Source organism: Rhipicephalus sanguineus, chromosome 3, assembly GCF_013339695.2.
Source record: "Rhipicephalus sanguineus isolate Rsan-2018 chromosome 3, BIME_Rsan_1.4, whole genome shotgun sequence".
NCBI classification, from domain to species: domain Eukaryota; kingdom Metazoa; phylum Arthropoda; class Arachnida; order Ixodida; family Ixodidae; genus Rhipicephalus; species Rhipicephalus sanguineus.
In genome coordinates, this window is record NC_051178.1 from 153244 (window position 1) to 178456 (window position 25213).

Here is a 25213-nt window from a genome sequence, read left to right on the forward strand (position 1 = left end):
AAGCGTATATCATTTTCCTATATGTCTTACGGCAAACAGAAGACAGCCTCTTTCGCACAGGCACACACATACATAGAAGGTAGGGGCCCCTCTTCCAGCAAAAGTGGGTCTGCCCTGCTGTAATGCCTACTGGGGCGATGCAGCTATGTAATGAATAAATAATAAATAAATAAAGAATTTGAATGTTCAAGGGCTGAAGGGGTCGTGGCAGCGCCAGTGCAAGTTGTCGAAGCAAGAAACATTCCCACGTAAAGCCTTTAGTCAACGCCACTTTAGACAGGTACATCTCCTTGCCGTGAACGTAACGGCAACGCATGCAATGACCCCCACAGTTAAACACCATATGCGCTACACGCTTTTATTCCGTTGAAACAAGACCTGAAATGAAGCCTTAGTCTTTACCTCAGACACGACTACAAGCACGGCGACTAGAGACGCAAATGCGGTATTTACGGCAACACAAGAGTCGAAATTCACTAAGGCAATCTCGGACCACTTCGCCATGCTTCACTTTGAGTCACAGTTGCCATAGTTACAGCAGCCAGTCATGGAAACTGGCGGCGAAAGTTTCGTAAAAAAATTACAAACGATCTTATTAAATGTGATTAATGTCGCTGTTTTGGTTTATGAAATGGTAAAAAACGATTCCTTTATTTTAAATTTTACGTTAAATCTGGCATTCTTTGTTTTAATACCAAAATAGGTACTGCGCAGAAACATCACCTTTGGGATGTACATTACACCTTCGAAGACTCCGAGATGACCGCGGCGGGAGGTGCTGTTTAAAGAACAGATATATTGTTAAGCTGACGTTGAACTCCGTGCCTTTACATTTTTTTATCTAGCTTTGCTTTCTTTATTTCAATATCAATGCAGTATTGCAAGATAATGTTTATATGCGTGAAAATTGCTATTGTTTAGGAACTACTTCCTTTGTAGCGCGGAGGCATGCAAAAAATGAGCAATACGGCCTCGTGGGCGGAGCTTATACAGGGTGTTTCAGCTAAAAAGCACCAAGTATTAAAAAGTTAAGCATGGGCGCTACGCGTCTCTAATAATTGTAGTATTGTTCTGAGCCATATAGAGCACGTAAGATTATTTTTTCCAATCCACTAAGCTCAGCAATTAGCAAAGATTGCTTAATGAACTTTCTAAATATTGACTCTAGAGAAAAATCTTCAATGCAAAAGTTGTAGCACTTGTTCTGGAACGTCAGAATATTTTATCCATGCTAGTATAACTGCCAATCCGATAAGCTGGGTAGTTACCAAAGACTGCTTAACTAAACTTTAAAATAGTAACTATAACGAAAAATATTAACTATAACTTTTGTTAAGCAACTTCGAATTGCTTCATCTATGCTAAGATAACTGCCCTGATAAATTTTTTTCCAGCTTTTTTCTAGAGTGCGCGAAATTAAAAAAATATACTTGGCGCAAGTTAGCTGAAACACCCTGTATTTATTCTTAGGCTGTCACCGACTATAGTATCGATGAGTTAGAGTGGTTCTTGAGGGAAAGGAAAAGGGGGGCGCTAATTTCTGTCTGCATCTGCGACACGGCTAACCGCCCTGTAGGGGTGGGGGTAAGGAGGGAATAAAAGAAAAGTAGGAAGAAATAGAGAAAGAAGTGATAGGGGGACATCCATCCAACGAAGAGAGAAGAGGACAGGAAAGATGGGGGAGACGGTCACGGGAGTTCAAGGACGGGTCCACGAAACACAGCCAGAGGCACGGTGCACAACATTGACGAAGCGGCGGAGGCCCCGTCGATGAGCGGCGCACGGCATAGCGGGCGAGGCGACCGTCACAGGGCGCCGATCAGCGAGAAGTACGAGGAGTAATCCAGGACATCGCGGCCGGCACGTCCGTCTTGCTTGAAATCCAGCGAGCGAATCCGATGAGTGCAGAGCACACTGGACGCGGAGCGCTTTTGATACCTGTTCACTTCCAAATGCGCTTTAAACTCGCGTTCAGCAGTATGTGGGCTGCAAAACCAGACACCATGCTACAGCTTGCCCTCAGTCGCAGCCACATATCCAAATGCATTTTCTGTTTTTGTGGGCTAGGGCTGCTTGACTGGCATGTTATTAACGTGTAGTTCTTTTATATTTATTTTACGATCCCCACGATTGGCTTTTACCCGTGTTTGGGCCACTGAGGCATCCTTTTCGTTAAAATTCGTTGTGTAATCACAGTGCCACATATAATTTCGGGAGATGCAAACGACCTTTGGCTGCCATGTTTTGACACCACATACTCGAACGCCAGTGGCTGCGACGTCACGAGATATCAACAATTTCGCTCAAATTGAAGAAACAAGAAAGTAGTCTAAAAGAGCCGAGTAGCCCAGCCGTTTTTTTCTGCCGCCATCGGCCTTAAAGATAGCCAAATTGTCGCAATGTAGCCAAACCTGGCAACGCTGGTTACGCTTCACGTCGGTAAGTACGGATAGAAGTAGGGGCTCCAGTGAATGATTCACTTGGCGTATTTAGGTAGGCCTTACATCTAGAGCGTTCGAGTTCGCCAGTATAGATGCCAGGTGGCGAAGCTTCCTTGCAGTGTCTGCACTGGAAAGGGGTCACCGTAAAGTTGATTGGACGCTCCAGCAGCTTTACCTGCGTGGCCACACTGACACCGCAATAACCAGGCATAGTCAACACCTCGAGGCATCCGTGTCTGACGTAATATAGGGAAGCTTGACGATTTCGTACGTCACCAGTTCATGATATCCGCGTTGGAGAACTGACGGCATACACTGCAACGCTGGCTTTTAGTATCTCGAGCACCTTTGGTATCTCTATTTTCTATCAAATTTTCTAGTATATATAATTTATTTTTTTTAAACTACGCGTGAGGAAGCGCGGTGAGCAAGTGCAAGTGCCATTGGGTGAACATCAATTGCATCACCGCCCCAGCAATGCCATTGCCATCGTGGCAGTGGCCACTTCTAAAAATGCAGTTTCACGAGATGATTAACTATACAACAGACGTGCACACTTATCAACGTTTTTTTAGCGCTATACATGCGTGCAGCCAAGCTCTATCGGTGGCAATGTACGTGCGTCACAAAGAGCTCATGCGGTTCGATAAGTCACAGCAATTTGTTGCCCAGTCAGGTGAGGAACCGTACACGCATGCCTCGCGATGAGCTGTCAATCAGCTGAAGTGACATTGAAGCATGCGCTATTCAACTTGCAAGCGAGGATATGTCTTAGTCAGGCACGTAGGCAAGGGGGGGGGGGCGGCCCCCCCCCCCCCCCGAAATTCGTCCAGCCTTCTATATGCCTGGGCAACTTTTTTTTCTTTTTGCCGTGGAAAGACTTTCTTTCGAACATTTAGGCTTTGCCCCCCCCCCCCCCCCCCACGAAAAAAAATCCTGGCTACGTGCCTGCTCTTAGTGACATGAGCCATCGTTCTGTTGGTAACCAGAACGATGGCTCATGGGCACGCGTAAGTGGTACAGCACAACCTAATCTAGTAAAGTTGGTACAGCTTGCCTGATGTCTCATCGTATGGTTCAAAGAGCTAGGAAAGGGCCAATTTACACCTACCTTTAACGATACATTGTCGTAACAGCAGGTAAGCAGGCATTATGCGAATAAATGAGGTATATGCCATTGCACCGTTCACCGCATTTCACAAATAATAAGCCATGCGGTTAACGGTGTAGTTGCGCATACCTTATTTACTCGCACGCAACCAGCCCGTGTTATCGCTTGCAAATATTATTAAATGACTTCTAACGTTGGCTTACACAATATGCAAACGTCAGCCTGGGTTGTCACGTCTCGTCTAAATGACTGCTGGATTTTACGTAAGACATGTGGCCGCCGCCACATGGGGCTACAAATGTTTTCTTATTTTTTGGTATATCGCGACGTGAATTAATAAAGTCAAGAGACGTCGAATGGAACAACCCAATCGTTTTCATTCGTACTTCATCGGTACGGTAGACGCATATATTCGTTTACCGTGGCACTGTTCGTTGATTTGTTGAGGATACAAAACTACAAGGTTAACAGCCCAATATGTTGGCACCTGCTAAACCCATGCGTAGAATATTTTATACGCTGTTTTGAACTGATTCACTGTTTTCATTTAAATCGCAATTGTTTCCGTCGTGAGAGTAAGAAGCGAGGTGCACGCTGAACAGTGATATCGAAAGGAAACATTGTAGTATGCAAAATGTGTCAAAGTTTATATGCTCTCTTATATAGAGTATATATACGTAGACATGCAAGAACCTGAGTTTCCTACGCTAGCTGTCCTTGCTTCTCTGAGCTGCTGTCAGGATGCGAAGTTTTATCCCCTGTGTTCATACGCCAAGGGGGCAGAATGATCAGGCTGGGTCCCCATGCAGTACGCATGCGCATTTACTTAGTGGCAGTTTCCTTCAACTAGTGATCTGAATTACTACTGATCTGCCCGCATTGCAGCACCCCATGCGCTCATTATTTGCGCCTGCCGAAAAAAAAAAGGAAAACCTTAAACCTGCTACCTGGAGCGGCTGCCTCATGATTGTTGCATCAAGAAAAAGAGAATGAAACAATAAAACACATGTCGGCACGAAACCGCTTCTTAGATCATTCCCAAATTTGCGCTATAGGTTTGGCGAGTCACATTTTTGTGAGTCGATCATGATGGTATCGATAACAACAAAATATGTATTTCCACGTGTGCATATTCTCGATTAACGTCTACTACATAAGCGCGTCTATGGTAGCGCCCTCTCAGCAGAAAAGCAAGGGTAGTGTTACGCATAGCACCAAGTGATCTCATACACCGAGCAAACCAGGCGACAAGGTAAGTTGATCCGTCTTACCTTTTTACGGGCGGGCATTTAACGGCTGCTGTAAGGGATACCAGAACGTAAGCTACGCGTCGCGATTCGTCTACGTTGCATTTACATGAGAATGTGGATAAAGGACACTGCAAACGCTAATCATAATTGTTGAGGTCTTATGTCCAAATCCACGATATGATTATGAAGCCATGCATAGTGGAGGGCACCAGAAATTTCGACTATACCTGGAGGTCTTTTACGTGCACCCAAACGAACTCACGGGCCTCGAGCATTTCGCCGCCATCGAAATGCGACCGCCGCGGCCGAGAATCGATCCCACGACATACGGGGCCCCGCAAACGTTCGCTGACGAAAGAATAGAAAGTTTTAGCTAATTACGGAAATACGGTACGCAAATACGCTACCGTATGACGGTTCCTTTCCAGGTCGTCGACCTCTTGCCGGTGAAGGCACCCCAACACCACAAAAGCTCTTTCAAAAATTACTGTGGGGTTGTGACGCCTCATTATTACCTGTCGCTTGGGGTACGCATTGTCATTGGAACGGGGAGCGGCAAAAGCACAACCAGCGGGAAAGGAGGAACGCTACCGCACTGCCTTATTGCATTTCCGTAACTTGCTAAAACTCTCTAATACCCGTTCCAGAAAGGCAAGGCGTACAGATGTCACGTTGTTTACGGCTGCAAGACTGAAAGCTGCATCTGTTCCGCAGGAGTTAAGCAGGCCAGCTTTTATAGTCAGCTTATTGAGAACTATACTGAGGAGAAGGTTCTCTTCCGGTAACGTAAATCTTAATGCGGTCTCTAAGGTGCTTCGTTGCTGGCCCATGGATCGATAGTTTTCTGAGGGCGTATTTTAATAGGCGCAAAATGCAAAAACACTCGTGTGCTTAGTATAGTGCCCATTAAAAAAAAAACACACACACATAGTTTTTTCCATGACCGCGTGTATAGTCCGTTACCTCATGCGTTTAAGATTCTGTCATATCCAAGTTCGTTTGCATACGATTCTGGCGTACATAAGCTACGCATTCCCCTCACCTAATTAAGAAGTTCGTCCGCTTTTATCACTGTTCTGTACGCGGCAGTGTTCACATCTCGTATACGTACCATAAGGCTTGATTACAAGCGTGAACCAGGCCGTTTGTTCCTCCACCCGCACATCTGGGTTTCCGTGCGTGTCGTCGTTTACGGCGAAGGTACTCGCCTTGCAAGAATGCACGTATACAGGGCGGTGCCTGAATGATCGAGCCAGGCATGATGAACAAAAGTTTAAGGACGATGACTTGGCGCACTCGCCTGCGCACTGCAAGAACTGCATCTTTGAACCGCGTTTCCGGGATAATAAAATTCTAGGCAGAAGCCAGGACCAGCGCGACAGCCAACCTGAAGGACGCGGAATTTCGACTGCGGTGAAACGCTAGAGACACTTATATTTAGTGCACGTTAAAGAACCCTAGGTGGTCTAAATTTCCGGAACCCTCTACTACGATGCCCCTCATAATCATATTGTGGTTTTGGCACGCGAAACCCCAACAATGATCATTGTTAGAAGCCGGGATCAGACTGCACAAGAACTGACGGAGGCATGTCGTATAAGAAAGGCCAGGGCTTTGTTAGCAATACCTCCTTTAAGATGTTCCTATCGGATATATATATATTTGCCTATATACTGCGACGTGTTGTCATGATTAATTCAGTCTGCAGTTCCCGCCCGTGCTCTCGTGTTGTTTCCTTCTGCCTCGTCTTTTTGTAGTGGTCAATATGTCCTGCAGTTGCATGTTATACGATCTCCCATATAACATCCCCCCCCCCCTCATCAACACCTACGATTACGTTGTAAGCCAGCCGCAATTCCATTCGGAAAGAAATCCTCGCGTCGTGCTAGCCAAACTTGTGCTATGAACTATATATGACGGCTGAAAGCGCCTCTGTCTGGTCAGTACATCTATAACGTAGCTAGGTTTCGTATTAAGTGCATCAATCGGTACATCTGCTGCAGAACGTTATCCAATTCTTGCGCTAAGTGACCGCTTTGTTGTTGTTGTTTTTCCATGCCAGGACAACATATTCAAGTTTCTACGTCAAGCACCATGAATTCATTTCTCTGGCTGGTGGTGGTCTTTGCTGCCGCAAGCGGTGAGCCCCGATATGCAACTCTTCCTGATGCATCGAACGATCGTGCAGCGCATGTAATATTTGTGTGCAATTTCTGAAGCATAGCATGAGCTGGAAAAAAAACCCCTGCAATTTCATTATACGCCTACACTGTGTAAGCTGGAGCTTGCAATCCCATCTTCGTTTCTCTGCTCACCCGATGCATGCATTTTCGCGTCAAAAAAATTTGAAAAAAAAAAAAAAAAATGCACTATGGGAACTCAGTTGGATATGAAATTATACCATATAATCAATATTACATTAGTCATTACTTTAAAAGTTCTTTGGGAGTCCGTTACGGACTTTAGGTCAGGAGGGAGGGGCCCTTGTACGCCTATTACAAGCACTCACTGATGCATTAGCACTTTTATAGCGTTAGCCAACTGTATATTAGAAGTTGTTGTTGAGCTAGTTAGTAATGAGTCATCTTGAAAATGACAATTGGCTGCTTGTGGGGTCTGGTCGTGAGTAGTTGCGTGTGTGACTGCGTGCGAATAATTTGCCAGGATTTGCTAACTGTTGCTCAGTGTTACCAGTCCTCGTCATGAACATCTGACAGGCAGCTGGGACCTCATTTCTTCTTCGTGTTTCGTTTAACGCAGCGCACCGTGATTTCCCGGTGAGGCCATGGACGGGCAGCCAACTGGTCCGCGCACTCGGGAACGGTCACGTGTGCGAGACCATTCCCGCCGACGCGCGCGTCAACGACACGCGCCGAGTGACGTCGGACCAGTGGCCCGATGATGCCTGGTGGAGCTGGTTTGAGCTGTACGGTGGGCGCTTCACCTGCTCGGACCAGGGCATCCGGAAGGACGGCGACTGTCTGTTCACTTCGCGCGACAAGAGCCACGCCGTGTGCTTCCTGGATTTCTCCAGGATTCGCATGCGTTACAGCTTGCGCGTAGCTGTGAGGAACCCGAAGCGCGGCGACGAACCCCTGGCCCTCATCGAAGCTGGAAACGTGACTGCCTCAGCGAAAAGCGCCGAGGCCAGGCTGCAAGTGGAAAAACATTCCGGTGAGATGTATACACTTGTTGAGGGTCCAGGGATTTTTCGTAGGATGCCGCCAAAATATGAGTTATAAAAGTGTCGTATAAAAATAGCGATGTCCCTCCTTAGGCATTGCCTAAGCGAGGCAGGCACTCCTCGGGAAGCTCCTGGTACTTCCTGCCTGAACTGCTTCTCTTGAACGCTGAATACGCTGCACAATATGACGAGCGCTTTACCCGTTTTACCCGTTTTTCTCTGTATATAGGTGTTGCTGTCGCGCGGTAACCTCACCTTTGACACCCTACGTAGTCCTTTCTTTTTTTTTTTCTTTCATGAAGCCAAATGTTGTGTTCTTTTGTAACAGGCCTTGCATTATTAGAAGCTCGCAAGTTATAGTGGCTCTTACTTTTCATTTGCCACAGATGGCCGTTTCCACATTGCGGCGCTCGACCTTGGCCGTGTCAAGATAAAGAAACTGGTCTTCAGAAAGTCTACCGCCAACTGGAACGGAAAGAAGATTGACACGATGGATCCGCTGTTTCGAGACCCAATCCGACATGCGCTCTCTGATCTCGCCCACGCCTTCATCAACGGCCCTTTGCTCGACCAGTTGAAGAAAGCATTCGACGACGCAAGGGAACATCCTTAACAAATGTATCGGCCTACTTGTGACACCTTCATTTATGCCTTTCACTTTTGACTTTATCGGCCGTGACGCTCTCCCTAGCGGAAGAATAAACTCGTGATCGACGAACGTTCGATTCCTTCACTTACATTATTTAACTGCCAACACAGCATTCATTGCTCACATATGTACTGAAAGTAAATAATGGTAGCAGAAGCAACAACAGTTAGAGTTCCTGTTAAAACATAGAATAGAATATATTTAAGCAAACAGTGCCTGCAGAAAAGGGATGCTTGACGACGGTAAGTGCGGACATAGGCCTAAGCTGCATTAAGGATTCACTTGGCGTGCTCTCCGTCAATATATACATGCCCGTTGGAGAAGCTGCTTTGCAATATATACATAGCGCAGAAACGAAGACAGGACAAGAAGACGACGGGACGGGCGCTAGTCCCGTCGTCGTCTTGTCCAGTGTTCGTTTCTGTCCCGTGCTGCGTATACATATTCTGCTTAGCGATGGTCAATCAACACGCACAAACCATATCCCTTATGAGCTACTTCGTAGTATATATATATTGGAAAATGGCGCAGCTGCTTTGCGATCTCTTCTCTTTTATTCCCCTTGCCCAGCACAGGGTGGCCAGCCGGTCTGTCCTTCCGTCTATCTCTTCCCTCCCCTCGTCCTTTGCAGTAGCTATAATTAACGGCATATTTAAGCTAGAGTTTACTTAAGTTGTTTTTATGATCTTTCAGGTATACGGCACGCGTTGGCTTATATCTGAAAGACCATAAAAACAACTTACGTAAACTCTAGCTTAAATATGCCGTTTTATTACGTAAGACCATGTATCTTAATTATCGGAAGCCAAACACGACGCCCTAGAACAGCTCTGCAGGCCATTGACTTCCTTATAATTCTGCCCCTTTGGACGGTGAAGCGGTTGAATATTACCAGCCCTTTGATGGTCCAAGGGGGCAGTACCATTCCATAATTTTAGCACTATTGCCACTTTTGACGTTATATAGAGCAGTATTACTAAAACAAGTGACAAGCAGCTGCATGACTTGCATTATTTGGGGCGAAAAGGCACCCGCTGGAACCCTCTGCTGACGTGCTATGCAGTCAAGGCCAGGCAAAGGAAAACTTCGTACGACCATGTGGTTGTTCAGTTAAATTTTTTTTTTCTCGCTTAAAACAAAGACTACTCTTTTCAAACTTCCTGTACGTCATACCCACAAAGCATACTACACAGCGATGTAAAAGTCATATTTTTACTTGGACCGCTACATTGTGAAAATGAAGCCGCATTATGGGTCAAAACGCTATTTTCCCCAAATTTGTCACAATATTGTGACAAGGTTTCTTCTTCTTTCAATCCCGCAGTATTTTTATCACTTACTATAGGAACCTACAAAGCCCTCAATGTGAATATATTACTCGCGGAAAAATTGGTGCTGCAGTATCTTGCCACTTTCGTCAAGGCCAAAAATAATAAAAGTTGAAACAAAAAGGAATAAACTATCATAGTCATGAAAGAGCAGCGCCTTGAAGTTAAGAAAAAAAGTTGTTTCGTCGTAATGGCTCAAACCAGTAATTTTATACAAATTGTTACGTACGACACAGTTTCGCTTCCATGCCCCAAGTTCGAAGCGCCCTCTAGGCAACACAAATTTTTTTCCCGAAATATAACGCCGCAATAACTACTTCTGACGTTCACACATACCAGCCCAATTTATTTCAGCGTGATCGGAGATGGTCGAAAATTTAAGAGGTACACTTGATATGGAATGACCCATATATATATATATAATATATATATATATATATATATATATATATATATATATATATATATATATATATATATATATATATATATTATAATATATATATATATATATATATATATATATATGCAAAAAGGCACCCGGAGCTGCTGTCGAACATGCGCGGTCTTATCCCTTGAGTCCATGCATCAAAGAGTGGCAGTTATTCGAAATATAGCTCCCCATCACGCGTGCGCATCTACATCATGGTAGTTGCGTTACAATTTATGACAATATATGTGTTTGTTATCTGCATGTACCGAAATAAACACCACATGGTACCGGGGGCGGATTCATCTTGATCGTTGCATCACTAAACAAAAAAAAAAAAAAAAGAATGAAACATTGAAGAACATATCGGCGCGAAACCAATTCTTCAGATCATTCCTAAATCTGTGCTATACACGATCTTGATGGCCACGATAACAACAAAATATGTATTGTCACGTGTGCCTATTCTCGATTGACATCTGCTACATAAGCGCGTCTACGGCAGCACCCCGCTTGCAGTAAAGCAAGAATAGTGTCACGCGTAGCTTCAAGTGATCTCAGACACCGAGCAAACCAGGCGACTAGGTAAGTCGATCCGTCTTGCTTATTACGGGCACTTCACCGCTGCTGTGAGGGCTACCTGAACGTAAGCGGCGCGTCGTGGTCCGTATAGATGTTGCATTTACATGAGGAGGTCGATAAAGAACACTACGAAACGTCGCAGACCAAAGAATACCCGTTTTAGAAAGGCAAGGCGTATGGATAGAACGTTAATTGTTTGCTGCTCTGAGCAGGAAGTCTGCATCTGGTCCGCAGGAGTTAAGCTTTCAGACCAGGTTTTCCACGCCAGGCTTTTTGAGACCAGGCTTTTAGCTTTGAAGTTAAGCTTTGAGGCCAGACTTTTTAGGCAGCCTTTTAAATTCGAAGTTACGGTTTCAGTCTATGCTTGTCGAAAGTTCTCCGGCGGTGATGTAAACCATAACACGGCCTATAAAGTTTTACGTTGCTGAGCTCTGGGTCGCGTTGGTTCGCTGTGGGCGTATTCCCATGGGAGCGATAAATACAATAAACCTGGCGTGCTTAGTATAGTGCGCATTAAAAAGATCCTTAGGTCGTTATTATAGTCCCGATTCTTCCACTACGGCGTATATTGTACAGTCAGTTAACTGATCCGTTTAACTTCATCGTATGTAAGATCGCTGATACCTCCTGCGCGGGCGCTAACTTTAAGCTTCTTGCTAAATCAAGCCACGTAATACTCTGAACTAAATAGACGTATCTTATGTGTTAGCGCAAATAAATTGCTGGTGGTCAGGGGCGTAGCCAGAAATTTTTTTTCAGGGGGGAGGGGGGGGGGGGGTTCAACCATACATTATGTATGTTCGTGCGTTTGTATGTGTGCGTGTATATATACGCAAGCAAAACTGAAATTCGGGGGGGGGGGGTTTGAACCCCCCCCCCTTGGCTACGCCCCTGCTGGTGGTCTTACGTCCCGAAATGGTGAGACTAACTTGAGGGGCGCGGTAGTGCAGGGCTCCGGAAATTTTCACCATATGGGATTCTTTAACGTGCACCTATACCTCTAAGTTCACGGGCCTCTACAGCATTTCGCCTCCGTCGAAATGGGGCCGCGACGGCCGGGATTCGATCTTGCGACCTTCGGGTCGGCAGTCTAGCACCATAACCATAGACCACCGTGGCGCGGGTCACACGAGGACGCAGCACACGTCTTTTTTTGCGCTACTAAATTTCGTTGCTGGACTGTAGTTGGTTCCTTATCTTAAATAGAAGTGTCAGTTCAATGCCGGGAAAAGCACCTGTCTTGTGCGTCAGAACACCCGTGTACGTGTACACAATCGGCTTCAAAAGTATATAGGCGTCAAGGCCTCAGAAAACTTGAATTTCCCAGCAATTTGTGACTGTATCCGGTCGAACTGCACAGCGCATGTCCTTAGGCCGTTTCATAAAAGAGACTGGAAATCTAAATTCAATGCTCCCTGCCAAAGCAGCGGAAATATTCGGCTTTAATTCTCTTGTCCCGCGGTCTCTGAATTTTTACGCGCAGTGTACATCAATGTAGCCACACTTTAAATAAACCCAGGTGGTCAAAATTCATCCGGACTACTCCACTACGGCGTGCCTCGTATTAATCCTGTGATTTTGTCACGTAATACACCTGATTTGATTTGATCTGTTAGAGTGCGGAAGAATGCTGTTTGACACGTACTCGAAGATGCCGCAACATCTTGTCCCCACCCGTACCAAATTAATTATATATTTATCCACTGTCATTCGACACGCAATGCTTTTATCAGCGTTCGTGTCGGTATCTTCTTTTGAATCGTGCTGGTCTGTTTAGCGCCTGTAAGCTGTTCGAAAATATCATTATCATTGACTTTTTATCTGTACGCGAGCGCAGTCTTATTACTGGGACAGCGTCTCTCTGAGCATCAAGCCATGGATAACAAAGGCTGCACGGCGTCTGTCTTATTTGTGGTTCAAAAGTCAACGTCGTGTTTTGTGCACATTTTGCGAGATTTCTATTGGTCAATAAAAGGAAGCGGGCTCTAACAGAAAAGATGACATATTTAAAAAGATTAACTTCGTGTGTCACTTTGTCGTTGCCATATTCGATGTGTTCACGGCTGAAAGAAAGCAACAAACTTTGACAGCGGTGAGTTCACTTGTGTCAGAGTTAAAGGACCTCTGACAGCGAAAGTTTTGTCTGCGATTCTTTTACTGCAATTTGTACCTTTTTGTCTGGTAATCCCTGAATTCAATCATAAGTGCTCTAACGCATCGTATAATTAGTGTTAGCCTCGTTAATCGCAGTTTTCAGGTAAGCGCTGTTTTCAAATCGGGGCCCCGGGAGCGGTAAAGAATGAAACGATGCGGGGCTTCGGTATTAACAACGTGCCCCCCGCCCCTCTCTCCCTACCCAGAGAAAATAAGCATTCCTGGCCGAAGCAGCCAGAACTACGTTGAGAGTAGTCAGTAGCACATAAAGGTAGCATATACAGTAACTCTAGGCGACAACAGAGCGAGAGGGGTGACTAACAATTGTCGTCGTCGGGTGCCAGTCGGGGTATTGCGCGCGCCCCGCAATTATTCTCTTACGTCGACAATACTCGTTTCAGTCGTGAAACGTCACACTGGGCCTCTGTCTCCGTCATAATAGTGGCGGTGTCGCGAGGAGCTGAAAACTCCGCTGAGCACTCACCAGGCCCGTAGCCAGGAATTTTTTTCGGGGGGGGGGGGGGGGGCACTTCCTGAAGACCTTGACTATTTGAGAAACACTTATTATTATTATTATTATTATTATTATTATTATTATTATTATTATTATTATTTATTTATTTATTTTGGTATTTATTTTTGGTATTTTCGGGAAGGGGGCGGGCTTTGCACTCACGCTTACCTTAAAACCGAATTAAAATGTCCTAAAGGCAACTTTCGTCACTAATAATCTGTCAGAAATGGCCACGCATGCAGCACTATCACACCACTAGCATCTCGAGTTTCCACATTTGGCGTCAGGGGTCCCTTAACAAATCGCTGCTGCAGAGTACGCATCGGTGTTCCCTTTATGCATGCAACATCTTCTCTCGCAGATTTCACAACAAGAACCATGCGCACAACTCTCTGGATCCTGATCACCATGCTGGCGATCGGTGAGTGTTTTGATATGCGTACTCATAGGCCCAAACAGAATGGTCACGGGTGCAGATGAGTGCGGAGCGGAAATGTGTTAGCGATTAAATTCTGCCAGGCTGTGGGACCAGCGCTTTCGGTTTCACGAGCTGGGTACTAAAAGTGAACCAGATTGGTGCATCCAGCGCTCGACGTACGGTGGCGCCGAACAGCGTGAAGGCCCAATCGCCACGCGGGCTGCTTTTCCAGGTCGCTGTACAGTCATGCATGAACGATACTACAGGCTAGAAGTATAATCTAGGTAGTATTGTTCAAGTGTACTGAACCATATTGCCTAGAATACATTTCGTCCAAAATGTATTCGTGTACATTCACGTAATAAAAAAAAAAGCGGTACTGCTCAATGTTCTCTCGCCCTCAACACTTGGTCCACTTAAAAAATCTTGTCAACAATTACAAAGGCTCCCTATCACCTGTCTCAGGCTTCTATTATTTTTTTTTCCAGGATCATGGTCTCTCAAACATGACGACACGAAGGGTAGGTAGCATCTTCCAGACTTTTCTATTGAGATAACAACCTAGAAAACTTATTGCAAAGCTGAATGCATTCTTTCAGGGTATGCATCTGAGCATCCCATTCCCAAAGAGGGTACGAACTACCATCTAAAGATTCTCCCGAATGTGACTATACTCAAATTCGTCATTTTAATAAATTGCGAATCTTTTCTTTTCCAGGTATATCAGCGCTAGACATATACCAAGACAAGGGTAAACATCTTCCTGACTATATCTGCCATCAGTTTCCTACAATAAACCTCAACATCCTCACCCTTTGTTTTCAGGAGCGGTGTCTGAAAAAATTAATAAAGTCGACGGTATGTACCGCTTCTCTCCACACAGAGCTCTTTGTCTCACAAGTCCTAAATCTCTGTACTTTTTTTAAATTCAGAACCACAGTTGGAACGAAGCGTGGAGAAAGGTAAGAATTTGATTTTTAATATAATTTCCTAAAGGTAACCTTCATACATGCCGATTAAAGTAAATCCAATTTTTGCTTAATCAGAGTCGCCGACGGACAAATACAAGGAAGGTATGGACAACTTTCCCAATTTCTTCCCGAGACCAGTGAAAAAAACGCTAATACTTTTCTGTTTTTCAGAATACGACTATTACGATGACTATTACAATTACTACGATGATGAGAACAGTACGTACACACTTTCCTGAAATTTTTGCCAAAGATGACAATTGCAAGTGCTGCTTGTCGCAAGCTCTCAACCCACAACACATCATTTTTTTCAGCAACCACAACTTGCAATTATGAAGGCGGATGCGGTATGGATTAGATATACCACGTTTTCCCATATAAAACAATTTTAGTGACCCTATCATAAATCCCAGTCTCCAAATCGTGTCGTTATTTTATTCTACAGGACCACAGGGGCTAGATGTAGACAAGCGAGGTGAAGAATGCATCGTTTATGCTTTCAACAAGATGACGTCATGAAAGATGCTTATTGTAAGTGCTAAACGCTAGCATTCTTGTTCTTTCAGGAACTGCGTCTCCAGAAGAAGCCTATGACGAAGCAGAGTACGACTACATGTTGGATGTCACTACTGTTTCGCCGTCCACCTAGGTGAGTCCCGTTACAGTATGCCAATTATGCAACATGGTTTTCCCTTTGCTTCGAGTCAGGAAATACAAGCTACACTGTCCCGATTCCGTCTCGACGCTCATTGTACCTTTGCATTAATGTTAACTTCCTACTAGTTCCACTTTTCTTTTTCTCGTAAAATTATAATCGCAGTCGGCGTTCATGTAGCAATTCTAAATTAAATAAAGCCTTCGCTTCGCAACTGAAGGGATATTTTAGTTGGTGTTGAATCTTACCGTGGCTAACGGCACGTATTTCCTGCCTTCTACTCGGAACAGATGACTACTTCGGCATGTGGACGATCAAGACGTGTCCTATCAAGGTGATGGTCGTGGCCTTCGACTACTTCGCCATCAACTGACATGAAAAGATCGACACAAGCGCAGGGCGCTATCATGACATTTGAAGTGGGCTCATTGACCTGACCTTTCTTTCGTCAGCCTCAATTGCCCCTCTGCCGCATGAAGAATGCGTTTTAACGTTTACATAACTATAGTGTTTGCGGTGTCTGGAAGTATATGCCTCTTTTTTTTACATTTTTCTCGTGAATTTATCGCGTTCGACGCCTTCCAAGCGGAAAAAATAAATGATCTTTGACGAATGGACTGCCTATATTATGTGGAACCACCTCTTGCGCATGGCGTTACGTACGCATAATCACGCAGGAAGGAACCCGGCCCTGTGTTATTCATATGCAGGGCAGCGTATTTTACGGGGAAAGCTGTCATGACACCACAAAGCCGACTTTGGTGACGTAGCTGTCCGCTGGTGTCCGTAACCGCTACTACGCACAATGCGAAGAAAGTAACCGCGGCCTAGTGGGATTCCAACCCTGGCCCTCTGCGTGGCAATCGAGTGTTCTACCACGGAGCCACGCCGGTGCCTTGAGTCTCTTTCGCAAAAAGACTCTGTACAGCATTCTGTCGGGCAAGGTTCTCGTTAACAGATGTGATATATGGTAGAAGAGTAACATACGCTGACTGAGATTGAACAAGTTGGGGTTTTTGTTTGTTTTTCGGGGAGATCTTTGTTACCCTTTTTGAGCTTTCATGGTCATTCATCGTCGTGCATGTTCCAAGCGACCATGAAGTGGAATGCGAGGCTAACGCAGGGGTGCACCCAAACAGAAAGCAACGTTTCTTCGCCGTCGCGACAGCGTTTCGGCTACCAGCATTGTCTCCAAACAGGGTGGGGAGATCCTGGTTGCTCAAAGAATTATCTCCTGTCCGTAGCTAATCGCCCTATTCAGCGCTCGCAGAATTTTACTGCGGTTGCAAGGGGGTCAGCAGCGCCTTCTGCAGCAGACGCTAGTCATGAGATAGAACTATCGCCCGTGGGCTTTTGCTGCGTGCTGGCGACCAGCCACACTACGAAAACGCTGTTTAGAAACATCAGTGAGCGCTGTTTAGAAGCATCACAGGGAAGCAGGAACTGGTTCTTCGAGGAGTTAACTGCGCATACGTAGATCGGAACAAGCTTTGATTTTAGAAGGAAAACAATTTTTGAAGTTGGACGGTCACTGCCAAGTGTCGGCTCGGCACGTGCCTTTCCCAGCGTAGCAACTCGTGGTCATGGTCATGGGTCATTCCCCACCAAATGTCCCGGACTTCACGCTCGCTCGACCACCTTCGATGTAATTTTTAAACATTATGGTTCGCTGTGTTACTATGACAAACATTATCCTCGCTTGTGTTTCGAGAAAACATTCTTGTTCGTGCCGAAAAGAATGACAAACGTCACGAGGAGGATTAGCAGATGACGCCGCACTTTCACGTGGCTAGTTCGGGCCCTGCCAACACCTGTCATGCAGGCAGGGGGGTTTTTGTTTGGCTTCTTCGCGCCCACGATGACCAAGAGTGGCTATGCTGCAACCAACACATTGGCGCCGTTCTGCAGTGCGCAAAAAGGTTTCTCGGCTAAAAGAAGTCATCTTTCCATTTAATCATGCCGATGAAAAATGCATGGTGATTGGATGCGTTGTAATATGTAGGCAATCCTGCACCGCTTCGGTACGGCTGATTGTATGCCATCCCAATAATCAGAGGTGGGGGCATATTTTCTAGGAAGAAGAAAGCACGAAGTGGACACGTCCAGACAGAAAACAGTCGCGTGCGCGCTACATTTAAACTTTTCAGTGCAATTTTCCTGTTCTCTGAGCATCATTCAACTGTACGATTTCCGGAAGTCATGTTAGTCGAATAATGTGTTGTAGTATTATTGTTAAAGTGGTACTGACACAATATTTCGCGGCCGAGCTAGCCTGCGGGAACGATTCCGGTGAACATGCGTATATCATCTCCAAAATACCAAGAGCAAATATAGCTTGGAAGCTATTTTAAATTAATTTTGAAGTTTGCGTGAACGCTCGACATTCTCGCGCTACTGACACCCTCAAAGGGGAGCATTGGGGACCCCCTGCTACCCTCACGTGACCACGCTGCGTCAAGTTAGGGTGACATCATAGCCGCCATGTTTTTTGTAGCTGCTCGCGAACCGTGCGGAAGTACGTCATTGTTCTGTGTGCTGACGTGATCGAGCGCTGGACCCGATAGATTGTGATAGTTGCACCCGGAGGCTTGTCGTTCTTGAAAGTGAAACTGACACTGGTCGTTAATGAGGAGCCTGTAATGAATTATCTGTGACACGCTGCAGCAAACGCTGTGCTGTGTTATGACTAATAGGCTCCAGCAACACATTGCGCCAAAAAAAAACGCGAGACCAAAATTTTTGTGTCAGTACCCCTTTAAGATAAGCTTGTATATGTAAGTATCTCCTAAGTGCTTCGTAATTTCAGCCACCCGACCCATCCTTCAGCCAATGAACATGTATTTTAACTTTGAGCGTTTGTACCAACGTATCTGTCTATCTATCTAGCCGTCTACGTCTGGGTGCTCTCGTGATCGCCTCCTTAACTTGGTGTAGACAAAAATTGGCAGGGTAGGGGAAGAGGATTTCACGAATATGACTGACGGGTCATGACAAGAATAACGTGAAAATCCTGTCGCGTACGTTGTCAAACCCTTTCCTCCAGACACGTGTGACCACGGTCCGCGGTGTACGGGTATGCGCCACAGGTGATTGACAGTTTATATATACCTAGGAATGGCGAGAACAAACATTGGTAATTTAACTGCGAAAGCATTAAGAAAAAACCGAAATGGGCCGCGTTGACCCGACGAATGCAAAGAATAAAAATTAACATCCCAGCAGGAATCGAACCCAAGCATCCTGCGTGACAATCAGCTATACTACCACAGAGCCACGCCAGGTCTAGAAACTGCTTTAGAAAAACACCGTATGCAGGCGTAATGTCGGTGCAACGTCAGTTGTTGTTGTGGTGCTGGCTAATTTTATCACAAAGCAATAACACTTCATATGTACTCCTACGATTCAGGCTTCAGGTCAGGTTATGTTCTGTTGTTCCAATGTTGGCTCCGCTTTTATAGCAGTCTAATTTTGTATTCCTATGATTCAGCAAGCTATATTCAAGCGTTGCTCGACTCCGGAGGAATAATTAACGAAAGTTATTTATGATATTCACATCATTGTACCGTAAAGTGCACTTCGTTTCGATAATACTGACGTATGGGCCCTAACGTTAGTGCTGACGTTACGTCACATCATAAGTTACCCTTTATACGCCCGTGTTGTCGACGTGCCTAGTAAGCCCACGGTGTGCGCACAGCTACTACGCTTACAAAAACGCGTCGATTCCTCTCGTAACGCTTGGCTCAAAGCCAAAAAATGCAGCATAGAAGTGTACTCGCTGACTGCATGCATCGCATGAAACCGATTCCCACAAGGAGTGGGATCTGCCGACTTTTAAATGCGAAGCATTTCTTAGCGAACTTCTGCGAGTTTGAGCGTATCTATCTATCTATCTATCTATCTATCTATCTATCTATCTATCTATCTATCTATCTATCTATCTATCTATCTATCTATCTATCTATCTATCTATCTATCTATCTATCTATCTAGCCGCCTACGACTTTGTGCTCTCCTGGCCGTTTCGTTAATCGGATGTATACCAAAATTGGTATGGAATAACATGACCGTATTGCGAACATAAATGACAGGTCATAACATGAAAATCATGACATGCATGTCATGAACAGCATGATTTACACTCCACGGCCTTGAGGCTCTTGCGGCCATTCCGTTAGTTTCATATATACCAAAACTGGTATGACGTGACAAGAGTTCATGGCGAACATAATGACAGGTCCTAACGTGCAAATCATGACACGCATGTCATGTGCGGCATGATTTACATGACATGGTCTCGGGGCGCTCGTGGCCGTTTAAATGAATGGATATATACGAAAACTGGTATGACGAGACATTTCGACATGACGAACATAACTGACAAGTGGTAACATGAAAATCATGACACGTACGCGTGTCATGCACGTCATGATTTACATGCCACGCTCATGACGCACTCGCGCCCGCTTCGCTAGGTTGATATACACCAAAATTGGTATTGCGCGATGTGACTGTATGAAGAACATGAATAACAGGTGGTAACATGAAAACCATGACATGCATGTCATGATTTCCATGCCACGCTCATGGTGCATTCGCGGCCGTTTCGCTGGCTTGATATACACCAAAATTGGTATTGCGTGACGCGACTGTATGACGAACGTAAATTAGAGGTGGTAACATGAAAATCATGACACGCGTGTCATGCACGACATAACTTACATGCCACGTTCATGACGCACTCGCGGCCGCTTCGCTTATGTTGATATACACCAAAATTGGTATTGCGCGATGTGACTGTATGAAGAAGATGAATAACAGGTGGTAACATGAAAACCATGACATGCATGTCATGTATGTCACGATTTACATGCCACGCTCATGGTGCATTCGCGGCCGTTTCGCTGGCTTGATATACACCAAAATTGGTATTGCGCGACGCGACTGTATGACGAACGTAAATTAGAGGTGGTAACATGAAAATCATGACACGCGTGTCATGCAGGACATAATTTACATGCCACGCTCATGACGCAATCGCGGCCGTTTCGCTAGGTTGATATAACCAAAATTGGTATTGCGCGATGTGACTGTATGAAGAACATGAATAACAGGTGGTAACATGAAAACCATGACATGCATGTCATGTATGTCATGATTTACATGCCACGCTCATGGTGCATTTGCGGCCGTTTCGCTGGCTTGATATACACCAAAATTGGTATTGCACGACGCGACTGTATGACGAACGTAGATTAGAGGTGGTAACATGAAAATCATGCCATGCGTGTCATGTACGACATGATTTACATGGCACACTCATGGTGCGCTCGCGGCCGTTTCGCTAGATTGATATGCACCAAAACTGGTATTGCGCGATGTGACTGTATCAAGAACATGAATAACAGGTGGTAACATGAAAACCATGACATGCATGTCATGATTTACATGCCACGCTCATGGTGCATTCGCGGACGTTTCACTAGCTTGATATACGCCAAAATTGGTATTGCGCGACGCGCCTGTATGACGAACGTAAATGAGAGGTGGTAACATGAAAATCGTGACAGGCAAGTCATGTGCGACATGATTTACATGCCACGATCATGATGCGCTCGCGGCCGTTTCGCTCGCTTGATATACACCAAATTGGTATTGCGCAACGTGACTGTATGACAAACATATATGACAGGTGGTAACTTGAAAATTATGATATGCATATCATTTACGGCATGATTTACGTGCCACGCTCATTGTTCGATCGCGGCCGTTTCGCTAGCTTGATATACACCAAAATTGGCATTGCGTGACGGGAATGTATGACGAACATAAGTTACAGGTGGTAACATGATAACCATGACATGCATGTCATGTGTGGCATGATTTACATGCCACGCTCATGGTTGACTCGCGGCCATTTCGCTCCTTCGATATACACCAAAATCGGTATTGTTCGATGTGACTGTATGACGAACATAAATGACAGGTCCTAACATGCGAATTACGTTATGCATGTCATGTACGGTATGATTTACATGACAGTGTTATGGTGCGCTTCCGGCCGTTTAGATAGCTGGATATATACCACAATTGATATGGCATGACAGGAGTGCGTGATGAACGTAAATGACCGGTCATGCAGTGTATATACCAGAATATACGTTTCATTGGCATGGTATACACCGCATTGTACATACACGCGTGCATGGCAAACGTGCGATATATGCTGAACTAGATGCCATGGCATGAATGATTTCATTCGACTCAAAAATAAACAAAGATGTATGCAGCTCTTTGCTGGCTGCTTCGCATTACATCGATTCCCACAGTGCGTGGGATCTGCCGGATTTTTTTTTTCCTATAACAAATCTGCAAGGAACTAGACACGACAACAAAAATAGCTTTCTCATACCCTGCGTGCAGGTTATATGTTAGTGAGTATCCCTTATACATGTAACACGATCACTGCACTAAGGTCCCTCTCGGAGTGGAACCGTTATTTTTGTAGAATAAATGGTGACGAGGCCGGCGAATGACTTGCATAATGATCAATCGAATAAAGCTTAGCGTTATATTCCCGTGCTCGAAGGATATTATTAATGAGAACTAACAGACAATAACGCCAAGGAAAGTATAGGGGGTGTTATCTGTAGTAATTGTGATATAAGTGTGAAGAAAGTAAAGTGGACGAGAAGATAACCTGCCGCCGGCAGGGACAGAACCTGCGACGTTCGAATAACGCGTCCAATGCTCTACCACTGAGCTACGGCGGCGGTCATCCCTCCGTCCACTTTATAGTGCATATATGTGCATTTAAACCTTGGAGTGTTAGTCAGCGCCGATCGCAGCCATGGCGGCGAGTGTGGAACACTCTTTTTCTGCCTTCGGCGTCACGTGACGCCAAAAGGCAGAAAAAGAGTGTATACATACACTTCAGTATACATACCTTCAGTATACATACGCCAAAGAGTGGTAGTCACTCGAAACAGCTTTCCAGCCGGCATGCGCATCTACATCCCGGTAGTTCCATTCAAATTTATTACTAATCTGCACGGCGTGCGACAATCCATGCGTTTATTATTTGCACTTCCCGAGACGGCTTCCTGGTGATCGCTGCATCACGAAAAAAAAAATGAAACAATAAAAAATATATCGGCGCGAAACTGCTTCTTTAGATCATTCCTAAATCTGCGCTATAGGCTAGACACGATCGTGATTCGAACAAAATATGTATTGTCACGTGTGCCTATGCTCGACTGATGTCGACTATATAAGCACGTCAACGCTAGCGCCCCGTCTGTAGTAAGGCAAAGGTAGTGTCCCGCATAGCATCAAGTGATCTCAGACACCGAGCAAACCAGGCGACTAGGTAAGTCGATCCGTCTTGCTCATTACAGGCAGGCACCTAGCGGCTTGCTGTGAGGGATAGCAGAACGTAAGCGACACGTCGCGATCCGTCGATGTTGGATTTACATGAGAGGATCAGTAAAGGACACTGCGAAACGTCGCTAACCAAATACCCGTTCTAGAAAGGCAAGGCATATGCATGGATATAACGTTGTTTGCAGCTTTGAGCTGGAAGTCTGCATCTGTTCCAAATAAGTAAAGCTTTCAGGCCACCTAGGCTTTTTCAGACCAGGCTTTACAGGGCAGGCTTTTTCAGGCCAGCCTTTTAACTTCGAAGTTAAGGTTTCAGTCCAGGCTTTCGGCTTACTGAGAAAAGAACTGAACCTTAACAGGGCCTATAAAGTTTTCAGTAGCCGAGCTGTGGGCTGCGTTGGTTCGCTGTGGGCGTATTTCCATGGCTGCGAAACGCGAAGAAGCCCTGGTATGCTTAGTATAGTGTGCATATAAAAAAAATACTCTCGTGGTTAATATAATCCATATTGTTTTCGACTACGGCGTCTATTGTACTGCTGGTTAACTCATGACTTTAACCTAAGATTGCGTCATATGTACGTTCGCTGGTACCTCTTGCGCGGGCGCTGACTTTATGCTTATTAGCAGACCAAGTCAAGCTATCTCCTGAACTAAGTCGTGTCGTATGTTTTAGCGCAAAGAAACAAGAGGTCACAATAGAGACGTGGACACAGCCAGTGTCTTCGTCCGCGTTCTCGTGTTTTTTTTTTGTTTTTTTTGCGCGCAAACACAAGATATGACGTACAACTATCCCACCAGTCGATGTTATTTCTTTAAGGCGTTCGTTCGCTTTCATCACTATTCGGCAAACGGCGGTGTTCACATCTCGTATCTGCACTACGCAGGCACGATTGCAAGCATTAAAAAAATCCACTTGTTCCTTCGCACGCACGTCCGTATCTCGTGTCCTTTGCGGTCAAGGCACTCGCTTTCGACGAATACACGAAATAACGCGGAAAAATGCTTGTAACTATAGCAACAGTGCTCTTATTTCGATTGTATATGTAGCATTGTTGTAGCAACTGTCGGGTCATGCGAACGCAACTACGCAGCTTTAGTGGTTTAAAGTTGTCGTTGAGATGCGAGTGATAAAATTTCTTTTGCATATTATTTGTCACTCAAGTATACGATACGCGCATGGGAAAGACTGAGGCATACGAGTCTGAAAGGACTTGCGCGCAACTTCTGTCTACGACACCACGGACATGTAATGCTAGCTTCGCAGGTAAGACGTCGCACTGCAAAGCTCGATGACGCGATGTCGGTGGTAGTGACGTTGCATTAGGCGGGGTTAGCTTGGCATACATAGCCGGCAATTGTTCCATGCATCTCATGAATTGTAGGGGTGTGTCACCCGTGCCTCGAAGGAAAGCCATTAACTCATTGCACGCGCCTCTTGATGACGCGAGTTCGATTCCGAGTCATAGTGGCTGCATACAAACGTGAACGAAGTGCAAAGACCACCCGTGTACTTAGACTAAGGTTCCCACGTGGTCAAAACTGATCCGGAGCAACCAACTACGGCGTGCCTCATATTGATAGCGTTATTGTGGTATGTGAAACGTCTGATTTAATAATTTGATTCGTCAGACTGCGGAAAAATGCAGTTTCACACGTACTTGAAGGTGCTGCAACGTTTTGTCCCAGTCCGTACCAAATTGCTTATAGTATCTGTATAATTTTTCGGGTAATATCTTTATCATTAGTTCATATAAACGCGAGCGCGGTCCTCTTGCTGCGACTGCGTCGCGCTGAACTATAGCCGTGGGGCAATGAATCGCGAAAGGCTGCAGGGTATCTGTGCTATTTGTGTTTCAGAATTCAACGCTGTGTTTTATGAACATTCTGCGCCATTCATATTTCGTCAATAGAAGGAGGGGGGGGGGGCTTCTAATGGTATAAAGATGAAATAATTAAAATGCATTCCTTTGTCACTCCCGAATTCTATTTTCACAGCTAAAACGTAGCAAGAAAATTTTGGCAGCAGTGGGCTCATTTGCTGCAGAGTTAGCAAGTCATGCTAGTTTCAGACTTCCGTAGCTTTTGCCTTTTTTGGCAAGATAAACCCTGACGTGTTTCTGAACATAAACTTTAGTTTGAAGTGTGC

At 45.2% G+C, this 25213-nt stretch overlaps 2 protein-coding genes across 2 annotated transcripts; both read left to right on the forward strand.

Annotated features, from left to right (window-relative positions):
* The first annotated feature begins 4723 nt into the window (after positions 1 to 4723).
* LOC119384816 (uncharacterized) lies at positions 4724 to 8704 on the forward strand. Its single transcript, XM_037652511.2, has 4 exons — positions 4724 to 4804; positions 6865 to 6942; positions 7563 to 7976; positions 8373 to 8704. The coding sequence occupies exons 2-4, from the start codon at positions 6897 to 6899 to the stop codon at positions 8597 to 8599; spliced, it is 687 nt and encodes a 228-aa protein (XP_037508439.1). The 5' UTR covers positions 4724 to 4804; positions 6865 to 6896; the 3' UTR covers positions 8600 to 8704.
* A 2209-nt stretch (positions 8705 to 10913) lies between these two features.
* LOC125757983 (uncharacterized) lies at positions 10914 to 16060 on the forward strand. The gene is made up of 7 exons (XM_049414369.1): positions 10914 to 10978; positions 14005 to 14064; positions 14550 to 14582; positions 14661 to 14693; positions 14780 to 14919; positions 15599 to 15635; positions 15978 to 16060. Exons 2-7 carry the CDS (start codon positions 14022 to 14024, stop codon positions 16058 to 16060), a joined length of 369 nt encoding a protein of 122 aa, XP_049270326.1. The 5' UTR covers positions 10914 to 10978; positions 14005 to 14021.
* The last annotated feature ends 9153 nt before the right edge of the window (positions 16061 to 25213 follow it).